The sequence below is a fragment of the Muntiacus reevesi genome, chromosome 2 (genome assembly GCF_963930625.1).
Source record: "Muntiacus reevesi chromosome 2, mMunRee1.1, whole genome shotgun sequence".
Classification (NCBI taxonomy): Eukaryota; Metazoa; Chordata; class Mammalia; order Artiodactyla; family Cervidae; genus Muntiacus; species Muntiacus reevesi.
In genome coordinates this window covers 28793987-28819170 of record NC_089250.1, presented here as the reverse complement: position 1 = coordinate 28819170, position 25184 = coordinate 28793987, and the positions used below count along the sequence as shown (strand labels likewise).

The 25184-nt window shown below is 42.0% G+C and overlaps 1 protein-coding gene across 1 annotated transcript in view; it reads left to right on the top strand.

The window, feature by feature from the left end:
- Positions 1-14222: 14222 nt before the first annotated feature.
- The window catches only part of FAM107B (family with sequence similarity 107 member B), a 197415-nt gene continuing 186453 nt past the window's right edge, over positions 14223-25184 (top strand). Inside the window, exon 1 of the mRNA XM_065921146.1 lies at positions 14223-14633. Within this exon, the coding sequence (XP_065777218.1) occupies positions 14223-14633 (411 nt within the window). The remainder of the gene's footprint in view (positions 14634-25184) is intronic.

Genomic DNA, 25184 nt, shown 5'->3' with positions numbered 1-25184 from the left:
GACCGGAGGAGAGGGGAGAACGTCTGTGTATTCCTGTGTGTAACCTTGTCCAAAGTCAGTTGTCCATTCTCCTATGCAAGCCAACTAATCTTTCTGCTGCTGTGACCATTTTCTCTTGAGTTGTCTTACTCTTGCTGCCCAAACCATTATACCTGATGGTTATGAAAATGGATACAATGACCTTCCAATGTGCAGCTTTACAAAAGAAATGGAGAGAGGGGACTTTGAAGTACAGCGATGTGAGAGGAAATCTAATAGATGCTGGGTGCACCCACTTAGGGTCTCTTGTTAGCAAGCTTCAGCCTGCTTGAGAACCTGAAGGCCCACCTCATTTGCTTCTGGTTACAGAATTAATTCTGATACAGTTAATTCAGGTAGAAGAAGAGAAAGTCAAGGATAAGGAGACTCAAAACAAAATAAAACAAGAGGGCTTCTGTTATTGTGTTCCGAGTTTAACTCTTTAAAAGATAGCAAGAAAGTGGTCTTAGAAAATCAGGCTAGCCACATCTTGTTACTAAAAGCAGGGGAATTGGGAACCCCCAGGTAAAGGAGGGGGAGCTTCCAGACAAACTCATAACTGTCCCTAGCAAGGTGATCTCAGAGACCCTATGCTCAGAGTACTGTCTGAATCATTCCTTAAGCATCTGAAAATCCACACACATCCTCATTCCCCAATCTTCTCATGTATCACAACAATTGAGGGATGGTGTATTTACAGATCAGAGATTTAGATATGATCTGGCAATAATGGACCTTAACTCATGGATCTCTGACAGAGAAACACTCTCAGAATGGTCCCAGAGCAGAAGTAGCCCTAGATCTTTAGTTTCCACCTAGAGAAATGAAAGCCAAGAGAGACTTCATGATTTGTCCATGGTCACGGAGCTTTACAGAGACAGGATTGGGACTTCAGCCCACTACTGTTTCAAGTGCATCACCGTGGCCCCACCATGCTTGTCTTATTGCTCTCTGAGTAGTAAGAGAAACAAGTTTTTCAGACATGTGACTTTAAAAGCAGCAGGTGGCAGTCTACTGAGAAATCTCAAAGACATATGTGGTCCTGCTCTAGATGTATAGTTTGTCCCCTCTGTGCTCATGATCAGTTTTGTTTGACTCTTTTGTGACCTCATGGACTTGTACCCTGCCAGGTTCCTCTGTCCATGGAATTTCCCAGGCAAGAATACTGGGGTGGGTTGCCATTTCCTCCTCCAGGGGATCTTCCAGACCCAGGGATCGAACCCACATCTCCTGTGTCTTCTGCATTGCAGGCAGATTCTTTACTTGGTGAGCCATCGGGGAAGCCTCCCTGATTATTCCTTGTAGACAGTGGGTGCAGCTTGTGGTTGCCCCAGACCTCTCTCCAGCTCTGCTGTCAGATATAAGATGCTTGGCACAGTAAAAGTTATATCTCATCAAATAAAGAGTGAGGATAACTGTGATATAATAATAGTTACTAACTTCATGGGAAATTGTTTTAAAACCTAAAATTTTCTAGTTAATTGTGAGTAAGCATAAAAAGGTGTTCTATCCTGATCTTGGGCTTTCCTGGTGGCTCAGATGGTAAAAAAATTCACCTGCAATGCAGAAAACCCAGGTTTGATCCCTGGGTCGGGAAGATCCCCTGGCGAAGGGAATGGCAACCCACTCCAGTATTCTTGGCCTTCCCTGGTGGCTCAGATGGTAAAGAATCTGCCTGCAATGAGGGAGACCTGGGTTCGATCCCTGGGTTGGGAAGATCCTCTGGAGGAGGGTATGGCAACTTACTCCAGTATCCTTGTCTGGAGAATCCCCATGGACAGAGGAGCCTGGTGGGCTACAGTCCATGGGATCACAAAGAGTCGGACACGACTGAGCGACTAAGCACTAAGCATATCCTGAACTAAGGCTTTTTTTTTTTTCCTCTACACTATTTATTGGACACATATTTTGGTCCCAGCACCATTCTTGGGGGCTTCTGTACAGTAGAAAAGAACCTGCCTGCCAATGCAGGAAACATAAGAGAATTGGGTTCAGTCCCTAGGTTGGGAAGATCTCCTGGAGGAGGTCACAACAACCCAGTCCACTATTCTTGCCTGGAGAAGCCCATGGACAGAGGAGCCTGATAGGCTATGGTCCTAAGAGTCACAAAGAGTCAGACACGACTGAAGTGACTTAGCAGAGCACATTACCATGCTTGGGCTGAAGGTGCAAAGGTAAATGAGGAAGGATTCCTGATTGTGAAAATGCATCATCTTTGGGAGAAGCAGACGTGAAAACGAATAACTCTAACACAGGTACTAAAACCTACATAGAGGTTAAGAACAGAGTGCTAAGGAAGCATGACATCAAACGGTTTTATGTTACTTAGTGATACAAGCATGCATGCAAAGGTGGTAACTTTCTTGCTGTAGGACACAAAGTTAGACCACCCAGTTGATCTTAGTTGTTGGTGTTGTAGATGTGTTTTTCAGTTCATTTCCTGCACAAGTAAATGCCGTATACAAAGTGTAATTTGCTCTTTGAAGCAAAGGCTTCTCTAACAGTCTACGTCAATATCAGTTCTCATTGCACAATACTGATGACGGACATGCAAAGCCTATATGATAATATGCTTTCAAAATACACTGTTGAAGTCTTGAAATTGTTTATTTTTTCAAATGTTGCTGTCCCAAGACTGAAATAGAAAGACTATCAGGAAAATTGTTTCACTAGATCAAAAGTTTTCTATGTGACAGAAATTAAAATTCACCATTTCCTGCTTGATTCATGTGAACACACTGTATGCTTCCCAGAGCTGTTGTCTCAAAGTACTATCAACTGGGTAAATAAATACAACAAATAAACTGGGTAAATAAATAGAAATAAATATAACTGGGTAAGTAAATACAACAGAAACGTATTTCCTCACAGTCCTGGAAGGTGCAAGTCCCACATCAAGGTGTTGGCCATTCTCCCTCTGAAAACTTTTGGGGAGAACCCTTCCTTGGTTCTCACATAGGGGCTGCTGCAGCGATGCCTTGATATATATCTCCACTCTTTAAAATTCTATTCCCATATAGGTCGTTACAGAGTATTGAGAAGAGTCCCTTGTGCGCTAAAGCAGGTTTTACTAGTTACCTCTTTTTTTATATATAGTGTGTATATGTCAATCCCAATCTACAGATGTAGAAAACAAGCATGGTTACTAAGGGGTAAGGGGGTGCCCAGAAACTTCCTGATCCAGTGAATAACAGTCTAGTTTTCTGTGGAGGGAGCAGTTTCTTGGTTGCATGGATTAAAGAAAGGACATGGCATCTGAGTGCTCTTTCATGAATTTTCAAACAATCCCCCACTCCTCCCAACCCCCAAATTACCTGGTGCCTTCAATTGCTAAACCTTTGGATGGAGTGGGAAGACAAAGGTGTGGAGAAGATTAGCTTGCTTATCATCTTGCATCCTTTTCAGACACCTGTGTTTCATTCAGCTAAGATAGTTCTCTATCTCCTCCAATTTCCTTCTATATCTCTTGTCTTCTATTGCTTCTTCTTCTGTCCTCTTGTCCTTATGAATTTAAACCCCTTAAATTATTGGTATGGACTGAATGTTTATGTCCTCTCAAAAATTCACATGTTGAAGCCCTAAACCACAACGTGATGGGATCTGGGGGGTGGGGGGTTTGGGGAGGTATTTAGGTTCAAGATGTGGTCATGAGGGTGAGGCCCTAATGATGGGATTAGTGACCTTCTAGGAACAGGAAGTGTCACCAGGGTTCTCTCTCTGCCCTCTGAGGACACAGCTGCAAGCCAGGAAGGGGGCACTCATCTGGAATGGAATTGGCTGGCACTTGGATCTTAAGACTTCCCAATCAAGAACTGTGAGAAATAAATGTCTGCTGTTTAAGTCACCCAGGCTATGGTATTTTGTTATAGCAGCCAGCGCTAAGACATTATTTACTGTTATTTTAGTTAGATTCTCTCACTGTTAGTTAGATTCTTTCACTGGGGCTTCCCACATAGCTTAGTTGGCAAAGAATCTGCCTGCAATGCAGGAGACCTCAGTTCAATTCCTGGGTCGGGAAGATCCCTTGGAGAAGGGATAGGCTACCCTCTCCAGTATTCTTGAGTTTCCCTTTTGACTCAGCTGGTAAAGAATTACCTGCAATTTGTGAGACCTGGATTCGATCCCTGGGTTGGGAAGATCCCCTGGAGAAGGGGAAGGCTACCCACTCCAGTACTCTGGCCTGGAGAATTCCATGGACTATACAGCCCATGGGATTGCAAAGAGTCAGACACGACTGAGTGACTTTCACTGTTATTTTACTACTCTTTAGTCACTTAGGACTTGCACAAAAGCTTTGAACCATACCAGGACACATACTCACTTTTTATTTAAAATTCAGTTTCTTTCTTTTTAACCAATGAGATCATATATGATGCTTTAGAATCCTTTTTATTTTTTTCTTACTACATATAAAGATTTTTAATTTGTGGCCAGCTGGCAGGGGACCTGCCCTCCTCATTCCTTCATCACCACCAGCAGACCAGGAAAACAAGCATGGTTACCACACCTGCCCCTGGGAGGATGGAGACTGCAAGGGTCTGCAAGTCCTAAGTAAGGTGACGTGTGAATACAGGATGAACCACTGCCCAGGTGCAGCTGCTGGGGAAGGGCATGAGGTATGTGATTTAGGGCAGATGCCTTTTCACTCTGAAACTGCTAGAGCAAAACCTTAAACATTAGAGCAAAACTTTAACAGAAACTATCTATGGATAAGACATCACAGTAGGGTTTCCCTGGTGGCTCAGTGGTAAAGAATCCACCTACCAGTGCAGGAGACATGGGTTCCATCCCTGGTCTGAGAAAATCCCACATGCCTCGGAGCAACAAAGTCTGTGTGCCATAACTGTCGAGCCTGTCTGTGCTCTAGAGCCTGGGAACTGCAGCTACGGAGCCCATGTGCCACAACTACTAAAGCCCATGCTCCCTGGAGCCCATGCGCCACAACCAAAGAAGCCGCTGCAATGAGAAGCCCGCACACTGCAACTAGAGAGTAGCCCCCCCACTTGCCACAGCCAGGAAAAGCCTGCCCACAGCAATGACGACCCAGCACAAAAATAAATCACTTTTTAAAAAAGACACCATAGTAACACTGTGATAAGATTGACTAGCCACTGTCCTAAGGATATAATTCTATCTGCCTTTGTGAACTCATCAGCGCTGCTCCCAACACCAACGGCCTGTTTTATAGTCACCCCTGGGGGCTGAATACACCCCTTGGTGGCAGGCTATGGACCAAGAAGAATGGAGGAAGGATCTGGGAAATGGGTACATCTGGGGAATATAGACTCCACTCCAAGATCAAGGGCCCCACTGAAAGAGGCTAATGAGGCACCTGATAGATCAGTATTCCCCAGAAGTATTTGTGGGAGCTGTAATGATGGAAATATATCCTGAAGCTTGGAGATTAGCTGAGCATCAGAGAGGGTTGACTTTTTTCAGCCTACCTGACCTGTCAGCCCTTTTAATTTCAGCTGTGCTTTTGGGCGGAAAGCAAAGAAGCTTTTGCTTTTACTCCCCCCAAAAGATTTATGTTGTAATTAGCTGGGATTTCTGTCTGAGGATTAAAACTAGGGGTAAAGAGAATTCTGGAGATTCAAGGGAAGGACAGTTTTCATCTGAGGCATATAGTCCAATCTCATTTTGCATAAAAATAAGAGCATTTTCAATAGTCTCAGAAGTGTTTGAGAAATTTTTACCAAAAAAAAGGAAGCATATTTTTTATTTACTTTTGTTTTACTTTGTTTTCTTTTTAAACTTATTTTTAATTCACTTTGATTTTAAAATAAATATGAGGAGGGGGAGAGGATGTGGGTTCACACAATGGCGCCGTTATAGGCCCAGACTAGGAGCATAGCTGTGTTACTGGGTCTGACAGCTGAGGGACCTGCTTCCTGCCTTTCCCCTGCCATTCCTCTCTCCCATAGGTGACCTTCCTTTCTCCATGGTTAGGAAGAAGCTTGCCCCCCTTGCTGCTTTCAGGGACTGTGGGGGTCCCCTGAATTCTGGGGTGATTGTTTGTCTCACTGGGAGGTGGGCTAAGGCCTGGAAGCAAAGGCGAGTCTTCTGTTAAGACAGGGGATGTTCCCAGAGTCAATCACACTCGGGCAGGAAACATCCAGCAAGGCGACTCTAGGCAGGAAGGGGTGCCCCTTCCTCTCTCAGGGCCTTGTCTCTTGAGCCGAGTCTCTAAGGAGTCTAGACAGGGTAAGACTAGATACTAGACAGGAAGGAGGAAGGGGGAAGCCCGGAGGACCATGAAGGGCTCTCCTGGGGCTCTGGGACACAGACAGTGATGTTACCTAGCAGCTGGTGAAAAAAAAAGAACAGGGTTTTGAGAGCTGTGATTCCCTTTTGTAATCAGTGGAGTCTGCTTCCACACAACTATGTATTTAGTCAGAACTCGTCGGAGAAAGAGAACCAATGGACACATAGGTATTTAGATAAATAGGTAGGAAGATGTAAGAGATCTATTATAGAAATTGGCTACATGGTTATGGAGGCCAGGCAGTCTCATGACCTGCTGTCTTTGAGCTGGAGAATCAGGCAAGCTGCTGTGAGTCAGTCCAAGTTCAGAGGGCTGAGAATCAGACAGCTGATGGTGCAAACCCCTATCTGAATCCCAAAGTCAGAGAACCAGGAGTGCCAATGCCTGAAGGCAGGTGAAGAAGGATGTCTCATCTTAAGCGAGAGAGAATGAAGTCACTCTCCCTCTACTTTCTGTGCTCTTAGCTCCTCAGTGACCTGGCAGGCGCCCACCCACACTGGAGAGGGGAATCTACTCCATCAAATGCTCCTCTCTCCTGGAGACACCCTCTCCTGGAAATCACATCTTAGCGGCAATCCGGGCATCCTTAGCTCGATCAAGTTGTCACCTAAAATCAACCATCACAACCACAGGCAAGTATTAGCTGAGCTGTGGAGGAGAAGGGACAGGTGTGGTTTTCTTGGGCTGGATTTGTGAAGGGGAGGGCAGGGCCTCTGCCCCTCTACCACCCCCAGGTTGTGTAGTAGGGCAGTGGGATCTCCAAGGAGAAAGTGAATGTCTGCAGACCTGGGCTGTGGGTCAGTCATCCTTCCCTGCACATCCCATTTTGTTTCCAGGAGCCAGGGGGCTTCCCTTGCCACTTGACACACTCTCTCACGTGCCCCACTGGCCTGGGAGCCCCAGGAAAGCAAGGACCCTGTCTTGTTTGCCTCATGTTCGTGAGAACACCAAACTCAGAATCTGACACACAGCGGCTTCTCAATATAGTAACATCATTTAAATAAATATGTCCCCACCGTTAGAGTTTCACCTCGGAGTTCTGTTTCACCTCGGAGTTCTGTATGGAAAATGATTCGCATCCTTAAGGCATTCTGATGATGGCACAGAATGACTTCATTCACTCTTAGGTGATTGATATCAGCCCTGTCGTCTCTCTTTGGAGACGTCATTTCAGCTGTCTTCAACTTTTAACTGAGACTCTGTCTAGAAATAATTATGTTGGTGCCGTGCTACCTTGGAATGTTTCTAAGCTAGTCTTTTTTTTTTTAATTGAAAAATATTTGCATAAAGTTAAAAAAATTCAAACAACAGTGTAAACCACGAAAAGTGTCTCCTTACTAGGCCAGACATTTACTGAGATGTCCTCTCTCCAGAGACAGATACTAACTTTTTAAGGCATACTTCTGTGAATTTTCTACATAAATATAAACACACACATGTATTTATCTATACAGGCATATATATAGATATATACATGTGTTTAATACAATTTTGAATGTATTATATATAACTTGTTTCCAATTTGCTTTGTCATTCAAAACTTATCTTGAGGATTTTCCATATTGTGACATATAAATTGATTTTATTCCTTTTTTAAAAAAAGTATTAAAATAAAACTTGCACATGATTTTAGCATGAACCATACATAAGGGTTCATAACAGAAGAGAACTGTCTGATTCATCTCCTCAGAAGAGAACTGTCTCATCTCCTCACCTCTTGCCTTGCTCCAAGGCAACTTTTTATCTATCTTTAGTTTTTCTGATAAACAGCACTGTATTATAAATGAAAGGTTTATATTCCTTAATTTATTGACTTAAAATATTATCTATTGACAGTCTGCTCTGATGGATGATGAACCATCCCACTAACTAACATGCTTACGTCTCTATTTATCAGTGCTAGATGTTATCCATTACTTTTCTAATAAGATAGGTGAGCATTTAGCACTTACTGCACCCCATCGCTTCCCAATATTGCTCCATCTCTATTTACAATCCTCGCTCTGGTGACCTCGGCAGCCTCCAACACCACACCTACTCTATTTCTCTTTGATTTCACCATAGAAAGCATTTCCTGACTTTGAAATATAAGAACATGAGCAAACCTAACCCTTCTCTCTCTTTATATCATCTTCTCTTCAACTTTCCCCTTTTGTAGAGTCACTCAGCTCCCCCTTCATCTCGCCATTGTCAAGGTGGATTATGTCCTTATTCTGTTCTGTAACCATAATGAAGTCTTCTCCTGTGATTTGCTGGTACATGCGGACTATACAGTCCATGGAGTTCTCCAGGTCAGAATACTAGAGTGGGTAGCTGTTCCCTTCTCCAGGGGATCTTCCCAACCCAGGGATCGAACTCAGGTCTCCTGCATTGCAAGTGGATTCTTTACCAGCTGAGTCACCAGGGAAGCCTTGCAGTTCATACATTTATTTGAACTCTTTCAGTAGGGAGTGACAGAAAGCTTAACCCAAACCAAATGAAAAAGGAAAGGAAGTTTGCTCATATAACAGCAAAGCGTTGGGGGAAAATGCAACCTGATGCAAAGCTTCATTTAAAGGTATTGTCAGGACTTAGCTTTTTTCTCTCCAGTTCTTAAATTCTCTCCCATCAAGGAGGCAAGATGTTGTCACCTGCTCCAGATTTTCACTTTCTCAAGCTCAAATCCAATAAACTCAGTGGAAAGAGAGGAAGTTACTTCTCAGTCAAACTTCAGGATTCCAAACTTCAGAATCCAAACTTTAGGACTGGAACACCGTGTTCTCAGGTTCACCTCTGAACCCATTGCTGGAACTGGGGGCCCTGGGTATGCCGATTATCTAATTACCACCTCTGGAACAAGGTCTGGAGCTCCATCCAAGGCACAGAAGGGGTTCCTCCAAAGGAAATCAAAAGGAAGAAGGAAAGGGTGCATCAAAAATAATAAATACCTACCCTGAACCACCTAGATAGCATTTTAAAAAGCAGACATTACTTTGCCAACAAAGGTCTGTCTAGTCAAGGCTATGGTTTTTCCAGTGGTCATGTATGGATGTGAGAGTTGGACTGTGAAGAAAGCTGAGCACCGAAAAATTAATGCTTTTGAACTGTGGTGTTGGAGAAGACTCTTGAGAGTCCCTTGGACTGCAAGGAGATCCAACCAGTCTATCCTAAAGGAGATCAGCCCTGGGTGTTCATTGGAAGGACTGATGCTGAAGCTGAAACTCCAATACTTTGGCCACCTCATGCGAAGAGTTGACTCATTGGAAAAGACCCTGATGCTGGGAGGGATTGGGGGCAGGAGGAGAAGGGGACGACAGAGGATGAAATGGCTGAATGGCATCACCAACTCGAAGGACATGATTTTGAGTAAACTCCACGAGTTGGTGATGGACAGGGAGGCCTGGCATGCTGTGATTCATGGGGTCGCAAAGAGTTGAACATGACTGAGCGACTGAACTGAACTGAGCTGAACTGAACTCAACCCTGGACCACAAACTCTTCAGGGTTCTGTTTACATAAACTTGTGAACTGAGTGAAGGAAACAGAGAGTGGTAGTTTCTGTGATCTAACAGAAGTGCAATAAATTTTTAAAAACATCATCAGCTATACAAAACACCTCTGGAAGCCTAATTTTGCTTGAGAGCCACCAGTTTGCCACTACAGGCCTATATACTAATTCTGAGAGTTCAAGAAGTGTGAATCGTGTTTATTTTATTATAGCTATGTAAGCAGTTTTTACAGCAGAGTGAATGAACGTTTTCAGATTCTCTAGGCTTCCTGTTGTGACTCCTGCAGACTCAGGGAATGTTCTTGGTTTCAAGTTGCAAAGATTCTCCCCCTTTACCCTCCCCCATCACTCAGAATCGAGCTGCAGTGTAGTTTGCTGCAAACTTGCCCTTTGAATGGCAGGTGTGGTTGCCTACTCTCCTGACATTCCCTTGTCCTTGCCTGTTTGGATCTTTTTCTTGGTTGTCGTCACTGATGTCACTGTTCTTCTCACATGTCTGGTGATGTCTTATGATTTGTAATTTTACCTAAGAGAGGAGTTTGAAGTTGACAGCGAGCTCTGTGAATGTTGGTGTGATTTATCAATGACCTGTTCACTTTTAGTGAACTGGCAGTGAGCTTTCTGCTATGATGTGGTGTCTAAATAAAGAACAAGAGGGGCTATATTCTTGGATATTGATATCCACACTAGTTATCCTGACTAGTTCATTAAACAATTCAATCAATAGTTTAGATAAGAACTGATTACACAGTTCATTGAGTAATTTAGATGTTTAAATAAGATCCTGAATCCTACCATAATTTTTATTGTATTTATTCATTTGTTTATTTATTTGTGCATTCATTCATTCATTCTTTTATTTATTTATTTAATAGTCTTCCCGCAGGTAGAAGAGGGATAGGAACTTTTGACTTCCATACCCAAACCCACATTTTCAGACCTATTCTTCAGTTCCATGGGCCTCCCTGATAGCTCAGCTGGTAAAGAATCTGCCTGCAATGCAGGAGACTCTGGTTTGATTTTTGGGTCAGGAAGATCTGCTGGAGAAGGGAACAGCTATCCACTCCAGTATTCTGGCCTGGAGAATTCCACAGACTGAATAGTCCATGGGGTCACAAAGAGTCAGACACAACTGAGCAACTTTCACTCACTTCAGTTCTACTACCTAAGCCAAGAGCTTCCGTGAGGTACCACTCAGTATGCTGGCTTTCTGTTTTATTTTAAAAATTAATTAGTACTGTTTCATCTGCTTTTTGTTCTACAGAAACTGGTTGAGTTTACTTGTATATTAGTGGCCTCCTTTCTATTCTCTTTAGTGTTGTGAACTTAAGCTTTTGAAAGGATTCCATTACTATTATCCTAATGGTTTCTTAGAAAGGCTATGATATAAATACAGGTGCTCCATCAGTACACTATGTTAAACCAGAAGGCTCTACATTCTTCTCTTGAATAGCTGCATTGTATTCAATCGTATGGCTATTTTCTTATAAGTTATCTTGTCTTCTACTGGTTAACAATTACCTTTGTGACTATAAACACTGCTGCCATAAGCATTCTTGGAGACACTTCTATGCACATGTGTATTTGTATTAATAGAATAAATTCCTAGAGGTAGAGTGTTGGACTGAAGGTTATTAGGAAGTTCCTCTTTGGAGTATGTGTGTGCGTTTGGAAAGTGATACTGTACAGTAATTAAAAGCATGAACTCTGGGGCCAAGCTGCCAGGGTTCATAATCCTGCTTCTCTTCCTTGGCAATGCTGTGACCTTGGGCAAGTTACTTAAGTTTCTGTGTCTCATTTTTCTAATGGGTAAAAATGAGAATTAATAATATCACCTTTCTCTTAGGGTTGTGAGGATTAAATGAGTTAGTCTGCTGAAGTTCATGTCTGATAAAAAACACTCAATAATCATTATCTGTTAATGTTATTCTAGGTTGGACTTCACAACAACACTAATAAAAATAAGCCACTATTCTCAGGGGCTGGAGCTGCCCCCTGGCTTGCGCTCCTGCGCATGCTCCTTGTTGGGGGCAGGGGGCGGGTACCACCCAGGATACGGTGTCCCCACAGCAGGGCTGCAAGTTCAGGGCAGAGAAGAGAAAGACGGGAGACCTCAGGGAGGGGCCTGAAAGCTTTCCCACCCACTAGTCCACAGAACACAGCCGCGGGAAAGCTGCTGCTCTAGGGGTGCTCAGCACATAGTTGAATGAATAAATGAATGCGTGAACAAAACCAGGCTTAAGAATGATTATTTTTCTCCTCTTGAATTCCTTCCTGTCCACCTTGGGCCCTCAATAAAGTCTTGTTAACCACCAGCCTCCCTTTGTTGGGAGCCGCTTGGGGGAAGGGTCCTGAGGAGGGTGAGCACGGAGTCACCCCGCCTGAAGGCATGGTAGCAAACACTGCAGAAAAGACAGAAGACACAGGTCCCAAGGCGGCTCAGGAATACCTGGTGGGGGAGCCTGCTAAAAGCCTGGACTTCCTGCTTCCATGAAAAGGGATTTATACTGCTTGTACTTGGGCTTTAAAAGGTGACTAATCTCTCCAGCCTGGGAAGTCTGAAATACCTGGGTTAGTACAGACACTGTTACACAGTAACCTTTAAGTAAATGATAGCTTTTTAGATTTTATTTACAAAATTTGGTCAAGACTAAAGTTAAAGTCCACATTTGATGTTGCATGTACTCTCCCTCCGACCATATCTGACCTCTGTGTTATGAATATGGCTGCCTGCTTGGGACAGTATTCCCAATGCGTGCTCAGTCACGTCCAACCCTATTGCAACATCATGGACTGCAGCCCACCAGGCTCCTCTGTCCATGGGACTTTACCAGGCAAGAATAATGGAGTGGGTTGCTGTTTCCTCCTTAAGGTGATATCTTCCCAACCCAGGGATCAAAACCACGCCTTCTGTGTCTCCTACATTGACAGGTGGATTCTCTACCACTGAGCCATCTGGAAAGCCTGTTATTTCAGTGAGAGGCTTGTCAGGTCCAGTGGGGCTCAGAGGCCAGATAGAATAGCAGGGGTCTTGAACTTTCAACCAGCCTTTCTCAACAGCCTAATCTTCTGTTAGAATCTTGAAATTTCAATGAATCAGTTTCTGTCTCCACAAAATGGGAATTCATAATATAAGATCTACCACCTGTTTGGGCTTAAAAGCACATCTTGACATTATATTAAAAGAGAGAGCAAAACAATAAATTAGAATTGCCAATATACCCTGAAATATGTGACCTGAAAGTCACTATTAATGGGAAAACCATTACAGTATTATATTTCTCTCACATTCCTAGCAGATGCTTGGCTAAGGAAAAAAAAATCTCAATTTTTTTGAGCATTGTCTTGGAATGTGGTTATAATTTTATTATTTTATTATTTTTTACCACTCACATGCTGAAAAATAGAAGATCTATGCTCAAAAGGGCATTATTTTCCATAATTAAGTAATATACATAGTAGATGGACAAAACACATTCACACATACATAATATTTGTGTTAAGTGCTCACACTATCACAAATTTTTTTTTTTTTTTTTGGTGTTGTTGAGAATTAATCAGGGACTTAGCATGGATCATAAAAATGCAAATTTTGTGTGTGTTGTGTGCTTATTCATGTCTTATTCTTTGTGAACCCATGGACTGTAGCCTGCCAGGCTCCTCTGGCCATGGGATTTCCCAGGCAAGAATACTGGAGCAGGCTGCCATTTCCTACTCCAGGAATAAAACAAATTAGCAAAGTCTTATTTAGAGTTAGAAGAGGGACAATATGGATCCTGAATACTGGAAACCTATTTGGGAGAAGATTCAGAAAAGATCAAAAAAAGTCCTGGAGACATCAGATACAACATGGACCTCTCCAGACAAAAGGTTCAAGTCTACCTCCTATTTTAATAATGAAGCAGCTATCAGGGTCGAGGACCCTCTTGGGGGTCTTCATTCATGATGGATAACTGGGTGGTTTTGTTTTGTTGGGGGGAATAAATATTTGAAGGGGGTAACTGAAGAAGGTTATGTGGCTGTTGTGATGTTATTGATACGTGGACTGACGCTATTATGGCGGATGCTATCAGCTACATTATCTTTATGCCTCCAAGGTAATCTGAAGCAGCTGTCCATTGACTTGGCACTACTTACACTGAAGCGTCTGCCCTGCCCAGGGACTGTAACTCAAGTCAACCACATGCCTCACAGACAGCTTTCTTTAGCCACTGACAGCATCAAGGAAGGAAGAGCGTGAAATCACCAGGGATGGACGCGTCCGAAGCAGGTGTTAACTGCCGAGTGATTCTCAGGGCGGGTGACCTGGCCACTTCCTGACCTTCTTTTCGGGGGCAACCGCTAAAAGTCCTCTTCAGGCAAGGAAACAGTTGCTATAAGGAAACGAGGTGATCAGAATCCTTGCAAAATTTTCTTTCCCCCTGTGAACTCTGCAATGTTCCGCTGCAGGTCATGTCCACGTGGAAGGCAAGGCTGGCCGAAAGACTGAAGTCTCCGTCTGCAAGGATGCATCCGTTCCCATGCTCGGCTCTGCTTGCTTGTTTTGGGAACACACGGGAGACGGCTCCCTTAGATCAGGCCAGCGCAGCTGATACCCGTTCCACCATCCATGTTCAGCCCAAGGCCAAAGCGGAGCGACACCCAAGTCACCCGCGAGGTGAAGAAGGCGCTGCAGAGAAAAGGAGAGGTTCAGGTGCCCATTCAGAGACAAATGGCAGCACAAACCGGAATTCAAGCAACCACTCTGCCATCCAGCCCGCTGACGCCCCTGAGGATCTGCCTGGGTCTGCGGATGGAGGATCAGCTCATGAAGCAGTTACTTTTCAGCCTTCTATTCCCAGACCATCAATTATTGAAATGCCAGTGGTGAGTGTTCCCAATGCTATTGTAGAAGAAATGGGGTTGAGAGAGAATTTCGTGTTTGGTGAAGGCCAAACAAATGGAAACGAACCTGTTTAGCATTATTAGTGAGTAAAACATTGGGGGAACTCTTACTAGTAAGAGGAAGTGATCATTTTCTGAGACTTACAGGCAGGAGAAGGGAGTTATTTGGGGGAAAAAAGAAATGGTGCTGCTGCTTTTAACAGGCAGTTATTTATTCATATATCTACTTTCCTGTTTCTGGCATTATTGAATTTTAACTGTTAAATATTCTTATTGGATTGAGCTATAAAATCATTTCAGAGTTCATGGTAATCTCAATTTGGAAAGGCAGTACAGAGGTAGGCTTTCTTGAATGATGTTTTCCAAAGATACTCCTTGAGCATTTTGGGGTTGTATTCCTGGCCATTTTGCTTAGGACTGGATTGAAAAAAATGAGAGGATCCACTATTAAGATATTCTGATTTTTTTTAAGATTATCTTTTCTATCTAGTCTAACAAAATCACTTTTTATCTGACTTGCCGGTTTGAACCTAAGAAGTCTCATTAAGCAGTGAAAACTGACAAAGAGTGAAGACAGGGTCAAAACATGATTTTAAAAATAGTTTCATTTGACATTCTACAGGCTTATATTAAATGACTGAAACTCAGCTCTACTGTCCACATCTTTCTATTCTGAGACTGAACCAAGGATTTCACCAAGCCCTCTGTTAGAGCAAGAACTGTAATTTTTTTTCTAAATCAAAATCCAAAACAGAACGTCAAATAATTTTTGTTCAATTTTTTTAGTTTATACCCAGATCCAGAGTAAGATATTTTTATAGTAATACTATAGTCAGCATAGTGGATGTCATGGCTAAGATTATATTTGTTGCATTACTTAAAGGAACTAATGATGTACTATTTTAATGAGCTGTAAGAATTTCTTTTAAGTAGAGATTCCAACAATTCAGCACCCACCCTATGTTGCTAAACATAACAGCAAGTACAGGGGTTGATTTGATTTCATCTTTCTGTTTTAGAGGCATATGTGGCACAGGGGTTCTGGATAAACAAGTGTATTCAAATATAACCAATTAAACACAGCAGGGTAACACCGTATCTATTGTCTACTGGTATGAGCAAAGCCAAGGATAGACCAAAGAGGTGAGGCAGGGCTTTTGATAGAACCAGCCATCACACACACTGCAAGGCTGAATGTAAGTGCCCCAAAGAGAGACGTAAGATGGTTCAAGGAGGCTGGAGTGTCTGGAAAGGTACATTTTTCAGGGGAAGTGAAATTTGGGATGGGTCTAGAAGGAGGGTTAGGATTTTTAAAGGCAGAGATGAAGGGAAGGACCTTGCCAGAAAAGGAAATTGTGTGAACAGAAGCTTGAATGTGGGGGGATGCAGCACAGGAATAGGCAGGTGCATCAGGCTGGCCAAGTTGGAGAGACACTTGGAAAAGTAAAATGAGGCCCAAAGTGGTTTGAATGCTATCATGAGAAGGCAGTAGGGAAGCTTTGAGAATTTTGAGCAGGGGAATGTCATGCCTGGGATTTCATTCTGGGAAGATAAATAGATGGACCCATGTAGGAGGGATTAAAGTTGGGAAGACTGGAGCTGAGAGGCCATTGGAATTATCTGGGCCTGAGGATGGTCACAGAAGATACAACAGGAAGGTGGGGTGGGAGGGGTAGAGAAGAAAGGATCCCACAGCGGACTCTGGGTTCCAAATTGAGTAGGAAGGAAGGCAAGATCAAACTGGGAGTGATGAAAGGGAATACTGCAAAATTCAGTTATCAGGATGTACAAGAAGAAGGGGATTCATGGGCATGGTAAACGACTTCTCTTTAGTTCAGATTTGAGGAGCTAACATTTACAGAGTACTTGCTGTACGCCAGCCATTCTTCTAAGTGCTTTACACAGAATATTCCATCGTTACCTGGTTACAATGAGGGGACAATTCTTATGATTCCCATTTTACAGAGGAGAACATCGATGCTCAGAGAGGGTAAGACGCTTGCCCTAGTTCACAGAGGGAGGAAGTGACCCAGGATTAAAGCCCAGTTCTGTTTGATTCCAGTCTATCCCCTGAATTATAACAAGCTTCCACTGCTTATTATTATTACTATTATTTGTGTGGTGTTTGAGGATTTACAAGTAAGTATTCTTATATGATCTCACTTGATTTGCAGTTGATTAAAATTTTATGTGTGCATGTATGTGTATATAATTATATATAAATGTGTCTGTGTATATAATAGTAGTTATTTTTATTAATTTGCTTAACATGGTTTTCTCTTAGTTTCATAGTGTACAACACTATGGAAAGAGATGCTTCCTACTTTGCGTCCGGCTGATGACAAGGCTTTGTGAACAACAGTGTGGGATTGTTTTGAGATTTTACGATTAGAAGTGCCACAGGACTGCCCAGATTTTTCATTACCTAGTAATTTTGTTGTGACATGTTTCTCCTCAGCAGATGATGAATGAGCTTTTTTTATTACAGTCTTGCCTGGAGGCAAAAATATTTCCTTTTTGGATGCACTGATCCTCATCACTTAAGCTATCTTGGTAGAGGCAACAAATAATACTCTTTAAAAAAAAAAAAAAAAAGAGCTCAGCCCCAGAACATAACCATAGCTGAGAAATGAGTCCCTCTATTTGTCTTTAGTTTCCTGGGGTTTAGACAGGAGGGTGAGTCATTTAAATTTGAAACAACATCTAGTCTGAGCAGGATGGCTCAAGATAGGGAGACCAAGTGAACTAATTAAAAAGGAAAGGTTTTCGTTTATATAAATAGATGTGTGCACATCTGTATTTATGAAGTGGTACCAGTTAGTCTTCAAGCTTTCGTGGTGGTCTTTTCCCTCATCCAGGATGGTGACAACAATCCCAAACTTGGAATGTGTCTTATAATTACTGCTATCTTCTGATAATGATTTTTTTCTTTCTTAGTGGTCTTGAAGTAGAAAAATCTTATAATAGGTTGGACTGTAGAGTCAACGGAAGAGTAGGATGTTGACTTTTTCAGCCAAGTACTTTTTCAGTACTGTGTTCTTACTCTGTGCCACGACAGCCCTAGTGGTAGAAACCAAGAGAGGTTAAGATACAGTCTGTGAAGCTGCTTACATTCTGGTGGGAGGAGATACAGTTGGGTAAACAGGCAGAGTCAGTGCAGTATGAGAAGGCTAAAGGGTCAACACCGGGTGCCATAGAAGCACATGGAAGAGACTCTCATTTTAACCTTGGGAAGACAAGGGGGTGGGGGGATGGAATATATGGAGGAGAAGGGTTTCTACTTTGTTCTTTTTTTTTTTTTACTTTTTTTTTTTACTTTGTTCTTTTATCACTGCACATCAGACTCAACTCTGCCCTCTTCCTAGATGAATGGTGCTGTTTCTTGTCTCTCCCTCTCCCTTAACAAAGCTGGCAGTGTAAGAAAGACACAGTTCCCACTTGAAGCTCAACTAAGGGATTCTTTTTTTTGTTTGTTTGCCATGTTATGAGGCATATGGGATCTTACTTCCCACACCAGGAATTCAACCCAAGCCCCATGCATTGGAAGTGTGGAGTTTTATTAAAACCACTGGACCACAGGGGTATTCCCAACTAAGGGCTTCAGAACAGTTCGGTAGTTTCAGAAAGCCTTTCTATAGCAGTCGCAGGTTTTCATCTAGTTCTTACTTCAACAAAGTAGCCATCCTGACACAGGAAGAGAAAGTAAATGTGGTTCAGGAAATCATTCCTCGGTATTTTAACTAAAAGTTGGTTTTACAAAAGGGAAGGGAGACAGAGCCCATACTGGAGCTGCTAACTGCACTGCTTTTTATAACAGGCTGGCTTTGCTACTAGACAGAGAAGTGGTAACCCAGACATGCCCAGGACCCAAGTGGTGGTCTGGTCAAAGTCTCGCGGGCTCAGGCTGTCACAGCTTCCACATTGTTCTGCAACCACCACTACCATCCTTCTCCAGAACATTTTTCATCTTTTCCAGCTCAAATTCTGTATTCATAAAACACTGACTCCACATTGGGCCCTCTTCCTACTCCCGAGCAACTACTATACGAATTTTAGGATAGATTTTTCTATTTTAAAAAAAATTATTAGAATTTTGATAAGGATTGCATTGAATATATTGATCACTTTGGATAGTATTTATGTTTTAAAAATATCAGGTCTTCCAATCTATGAATGTAGTTTGTCTTTCCATTTATTTGTGCCTTCTTTAATTTTTTTCAGCAATGTTGTGTGTAGTTTTCAGTATGCAAGTCTTTTGCCTTCCGGGTTATGTTTATCCCTAAGTATTTTATTCTTTTTGAATTATTTTCTGAATTTCCTTTTCTCATTGTTCATTGTTGGTGCATAGAAATGCAACCTATGAATTTGTACATAGGTTTTTTATCTTGTGATTTAGCTGAATACATTTATTAGTTTAAATAGTTGTGTGTATATCTGTGGAATCTTATGACTTATACATATTAGATCATTATAATCTGTGAACAGAGATAATTTTACTTCTTCCTTTCCAATTAGGATGTTTTTTATTTCTTTTTCTGTCTAATTGATCTGACTGGAACTTTCAATCAGTTCAGTTCAGTCACTCAGTCGTGTCCGACTCTTTGCAACCCCATAAACTGCGGCACGCCAGGCCTCCCTGTCCATCGCCAGCTCCTGGCGTCTACTCAAACTCATGTCCATTGAGTTGGTGATGCCATCCAACTATCTCATCCTCTGTCATCCCCTTCTCCTCCCGCCTTCAATATTTCCCAGCGTCAGGGTCTTTTCAAATGAGTCAGCCCTTCGCATGAGATGGCCAAAGTATTGGAGTTTCAGTTTCAGCATCAGTCCTTCCAATTAACACCCAGGACTGATCTCCTTTAGGATGGACTGGTTGGATCTCCTTGCAGTCCAAAGGACTCTCAAGAGCCTTCTCCAACACCACAGTTCAATACTATTCAACAATACTGTGTTCAATAGAAGTGGCAAAAGTGAATATTCTTGTCTTGTTCTGGATCTTACAATATAAACTTCCAGCCTTCCACCACTGAGTATGATGCTACCATTGAGTACAATGTGGGTTTTCCTATATGGTCTTTATTATATGAAATAATTTCCTTCTATTCCTAGTTTGTTGAGTATTTTTATCATGAAAGGGTGTTAAATTTTCTCAATACTTTTTCTGCATTAATTGATACGATCATATTTCCCTCACTTCATTCTGTTAATATGTTGTTATACTGATTGATTTTTTTTTAAATTTTGAACCATCCTTGCATTCTAGGAATAAATGGTATAATTTCACTTGGTAATGGTATAATCCTTTTAATATGTTGTGAAATTCTGTTTGCTAGTATATTGTTGAGGATTTTGGTCTCTAGTTTTCTTTTCTTGTAGTATCTTTGAATTGGTTATTGTTGTTCAGTCACTAAGCCATGTCCGACTCTCTGCAAACCCATGGACTGTAGTACGCCAGGTCCCTTTATCCTCCATTATCTCCCAGAGTTTGCTCAAATTCCTGTCAATTGAGTCAGTGAATTGGACATCAGGGAGAGAATTATCTCACGTTATAGAATGAGCTAGGAAGTGTTCCTCTGTCTTCAGTTTTTGGGAAGATTTTGAGAAGGATTGGTGTTAACTCTTTACATGTTTGGTAAAATTCACCAGTGAATCTGACCCAAGGCTTTTCATTGTTAGGAAGGTTTTTGTTTCTGATTCAATCTCCTTACTAGTAATAGATCTATTCAGATTTTCTATTTCTTCATAATTTAGCCTGGGTGAAGAGGAGCCACTTCGGTAGCATCACTTAATTATGGTACTTGCAATCATGATTACTACTTTTTGATCACTATTAATAGTTTAGGGTGGTGCTAAATGCTTTCCATGGATAAACTCACTTGATCCTTCTAATCTTTCTACAATGTTAGTTCCTCATAATCCCAATCATTCCTCTGATCAAAACCCTTCAATGGCTTCCTCATTCCCTCAGGGTAAAAACCAACTCTTAACAGAGGCCCACAGGTCCTTTGGGAACTTCCCCAGTGGCTCAGACGGTAAAGCCATCTACCCGAAATGCGGGAGACCTGGATTCAATCCCTGGGTCAGGAAGATCCCCTGGAGAAGGAAGTGGCAACCCACTCCAGTACTCTTGCCTGGAAAATCCCACGAATGGAGGAGCCTGGTAGGCTACAGTCCGTGGGGTCGCAAAGAGTCGGACACAACTGAGCAACTTCACTGTACTCACAGGTCCTTTACAAAGTATGTCTCATTACCTCTCTAAACTCACCTCCTACTGTTGTTACTGATGGGAAAACTAGGACTCAGTACAGTTAGGCATCTGGTCCATTTCCTCTCTAAAGGTAACCTTTCCAGCAGGCTGGGAAGCTCAGTTTAACCAGTTAAAGCATGACTTTCTTGGGCTGTGCAGAACTCATGCTGCCAATAACTGGTCTAGGCTTCATGCCCATCCTTCCTCTTTTCTTGGCATAGTCTTTGTTAAGACCTGGGATAGTTTAATTAACTAGGTTTCAGTTTCCGTGGTTAGAATAGGATTCCAGCCATGCTCTCTTGAAGCTACATCAAGGCTATGTTAATTGTTATTTGGTGTTGGAGATTCCTGGATGCCTGACAGCAGAAAAACTCTTGGAGGTATTCACCTCCACTGATCTCATTTAAAAAATTGATTTTAGTTTCAGTGTTGCCTTAAAGTTGCCTTGAAGCCAAGCCTTGGGAATACCTTCTATTGAGGGCAGTGTTATTTCGAATCATACTTTAAACTTGTGTGTTACACAAGTTTATCATACTGTGAACTTCTGTCACACCCTCATCCCACCCTAATTCTGCATCCTCTTTACTTAAGCATTATTAGGGACTACTCTGCTAGGCTGCACTTCTACTTCCTAGTAAAAACCAGTGTTCTTGCAATTTCTTTAGAATGAAATCTTCCCTTTTCCCGTATGGATCCTAATAGAAGAGAACAGAATTCTAGGCTACCTGTTTAAAAAACAACAACAACAAACCCTATTAAGAACACTTTCTGCTAGACAGATGATTTGACGTAAAAACAATTCTAACAGAAAGCAACTTACAGACTCATGCAATCAAATGTTAGTTTTCTAGTTCCCTTTCATGCTCCTAGTGAAGTGAAAGTCGTTCAGTCATGTCTGACTCTTTGTGACCCTGTGAACTATACAGTCCATGGAATTCTCCAAGCCAGAATACTGGAGTGGGTTGCCTTTCCCTTCTCCATGGGATCTTCCCAATGCAAGGATTGAATCCAGGTCTCCCACACTGCAGGTGGATTCTTTACCAGCTGAGCCATCAGGGAAGCCCAAGAATACTGGATTGGATAGCCTATCCCTTCTCCAGCGGATCTTCCTGACGCAGGCATTGAACCAGGGTCTCCTGCCTTGCAGGTGGATTTCTTTACCAGTCGAGCTATTAGGGACTCCTAACAAAATAACAAACCACCCCCTCACCCCAACCCCATGCCAATACCAACAAGGATATCTTAATAAGCTGGTGGGACTATCATCCCATTCACTTTAAGCCCTGATAACTTCCTATGTAGGTTTCTACTTTCAAAAGATGTTAAGCATACTGGCACGATAGTGCATGATATACCCGGTGTACTCAGACAGGAATTTTCCAATCCAGATATTCAGTTGCATCCCAACTGGAAAAGAGAGAGACAGCTTCCTGGGTTCTCTTAGAATGAAATAGAATAAACAGTCCTCATAAAAGCATGCACATTTATAATGAACAACTTTCCCTACTGCAGACCTTCTGTAAAATACTATAGGGGATGACAAAAAAGCAAAATTTTCAGACAGTTTAGAGCAGAGTGGAATAATATTCTAAACTCAGAAATAAAAGATTAGGGTATAATTTCATCAAAGTTGAAAGCATCATTTTCAAATGAGGTTACTCCTGGGTTTACCATTCAGGTAAGAATAGTACATATATTCTAAGTAGGCTGCGATATGGTAGAAGGAGAGGTACAAATGGAAGAGGTCAGCCTATATTTGAGCTGCACCTATTTCCAGCTCATCAGAAAGAACCTGGCAATCTGCCCATGACCGAGCTGACCCTTTGCCCTCCTTTTCATGGGTGCTTAATAAAAGAGCAGGGTTTACTTTGTTTGTAGGCAATGACCTACGAGTGTCTAACCAAAGAGCCACCAAGGAGATTCCAATTTTTTGACAAGACCCATTTCCTCAAAATAACTGCTTTTGTAGAGTTGGGATTTCCATTCTCTTGATTATATAACATGCGGTTGTACTTTAGTTGAAAAAAAATCTGCTATTTCACTCGCTGAGTACACTGGAAACTTTGATTTCTTACCCTGCAGGAACCATAGCGACTAGCTGAATGAATGTGCTATATCAATCACGGAAAGTTAGAGGGTTTTTTCCCAGCCAAGGACGTGTGTTAACCTGGTCTGAACAGCCTTTACTTTTGCACTCACAGTTCCTCCATTCCAAAGAAAACAGATCTCATCACGTTAAATCTTTTTCCAATGTGAGGTTGACACACTTGCTTTTGTAATTCCGTATCAGGGGATGTGAGAGTTGGGGAATTTGAGGTGATTAGAGGAAGACAGAGTCTCCGCAAAGGGCACAGGAGCTGCTATGGGAAGTGTTCATGATTTTGTTGTGTGAAGCTGGTTTGTGGGTCTCCCACATTCAGTTAAGTGGAAAATTACAGCCCAGGCAACTGTTAGAATCTATCCACACAGGCGTGATTTGGTTGTCCATAGCACGAGAGAAACTTCCCCCCAAATGGACCACCTGCAAGAGGAAAGTCAGTTTCAAAAAACTGTGTCTCACGTTACTTATCACTTGTAGTAATTACAGCAATTTCAAAATAATAAACTTACTTTTAAAGCTTAGATATATTTATATAGGACAACACAGTCTTAGGCTTCCCTGGTGGCTCAGTGGTAAAGAATCCACCTGCCAGTGCAGGAGACACGAGTTCACTCTGTGGCCTGGGGAAGATCCCACATGCTGTGGAGCAACTGAGGCTGTGCGCCACAACTTTTGAGCCTGTGCTCGAGAGGCTGGGAGCCGCAACTAGAGAGTGGCCCCCACTTGCCACAGCTAGAGAAAAGCCCGTGCAGCAGTGATGACCCAGCACAGCCAAAAATAATAAATAAATAAAAACAACACAGTCTTTTAAAAAGTTAAAATAGGATAAATATGTACACCTGTAATTAGAGCCAATTTAAAGTTATCTCTTTTAAACAATCACATACAGTCAAGTAATCTTTACCAAAGCCACCAAGGATGCACAATAGGGAAATGATAGTCTCTTCAATAAATGGTGCTGGGAAAACTGGACACCCACATGCACAAGAATAAAACTGGACCCCTGTCTTATACCAAACACAAAAATCAACCCCAAGTGGGTTAAAGATTTAAACATAAGACCTGAAACCTCAAATCTCCTAAAAGAAAACCGGTGGAAGAAACCCTTGATATGGACCTCAGCAATGAACTTTTAGTTGACATCAAAAGCACAGGCAACAAAAACAAAAATAAACAAGTGGGACTATATCAAACCAAGAAGCTTACACACAGCAAAGGAAACAATTAACAAAACTAAAAGGCAGCCTACAGCCTGGGAGAAAAAATTTGCAAATCATATATCTGATAAAAGGCTAATATTCAAAATACATAAGGAACTCATCAATTCAACAGCAAAAAAACAAAAAAACAAATAACCCAATTAAAAGATGGGCAAAGGCCCTGTACAGACATTTCACCAAAGAAGACACACAAATGGCCAATGGATACATGAAAAGATGTTTAAAATTACTACTAATCAAGGAAATGCAAACCAGAAACACCATGAGATATCACTTCACACGTGTTAGGATGGCTAACGGAAAGAGACAGTTTTCCTGATTTTGAGGCTATAAGAGATTCCCTAGTTTTTGTCTTTTTATGTGGTAGCCCTTTGGCATGAATAAAATGATATCTACAAAGGCAACAATACTGTAATGGCAAAACCAACAAGCCACAAAAATGGCATGCAGAGCCCATTTAGATGTGGGTCCAGGGCCACCTGAAGTTTAAAATCCAGGATATGATAAATGAGTTGAACTTCTGAACTGGCCACATTCTCATACTTTGTTTTACAAAGGCAAAAATACTAGTCAGTCAAGGACCTTGAATACCATTTGTTTTGCAAGTGAAAAATGAATTAATCTGTTAGGCTAATAAACAAATCCTCTAATTGAGATTTAGCTAGCCTTGTTTGAAATATTTGCTGTGGTTGTCTCTGGATGTAGATTCCTGAATACGGTCATTCAGATGTTAAGCACCTCTTGAGTGTGGCCTTCGAAACTTTCTTTGCCCTCAAGAAGGAACACAAGGAAAAATGTGCTGGAATTTGGCTTTGGATGTTATTGCCGGGATGGGATGCCTGGTGTTACTGTAGCCATCCTATAAAAGGGGGAGGACACACCTGTAGATAAAAGCAAACAACCTAGAGATGGTGGAGCAGGAAGAAAGAACCTGGGTCTCTGAAGAGACCATGGAACCACTT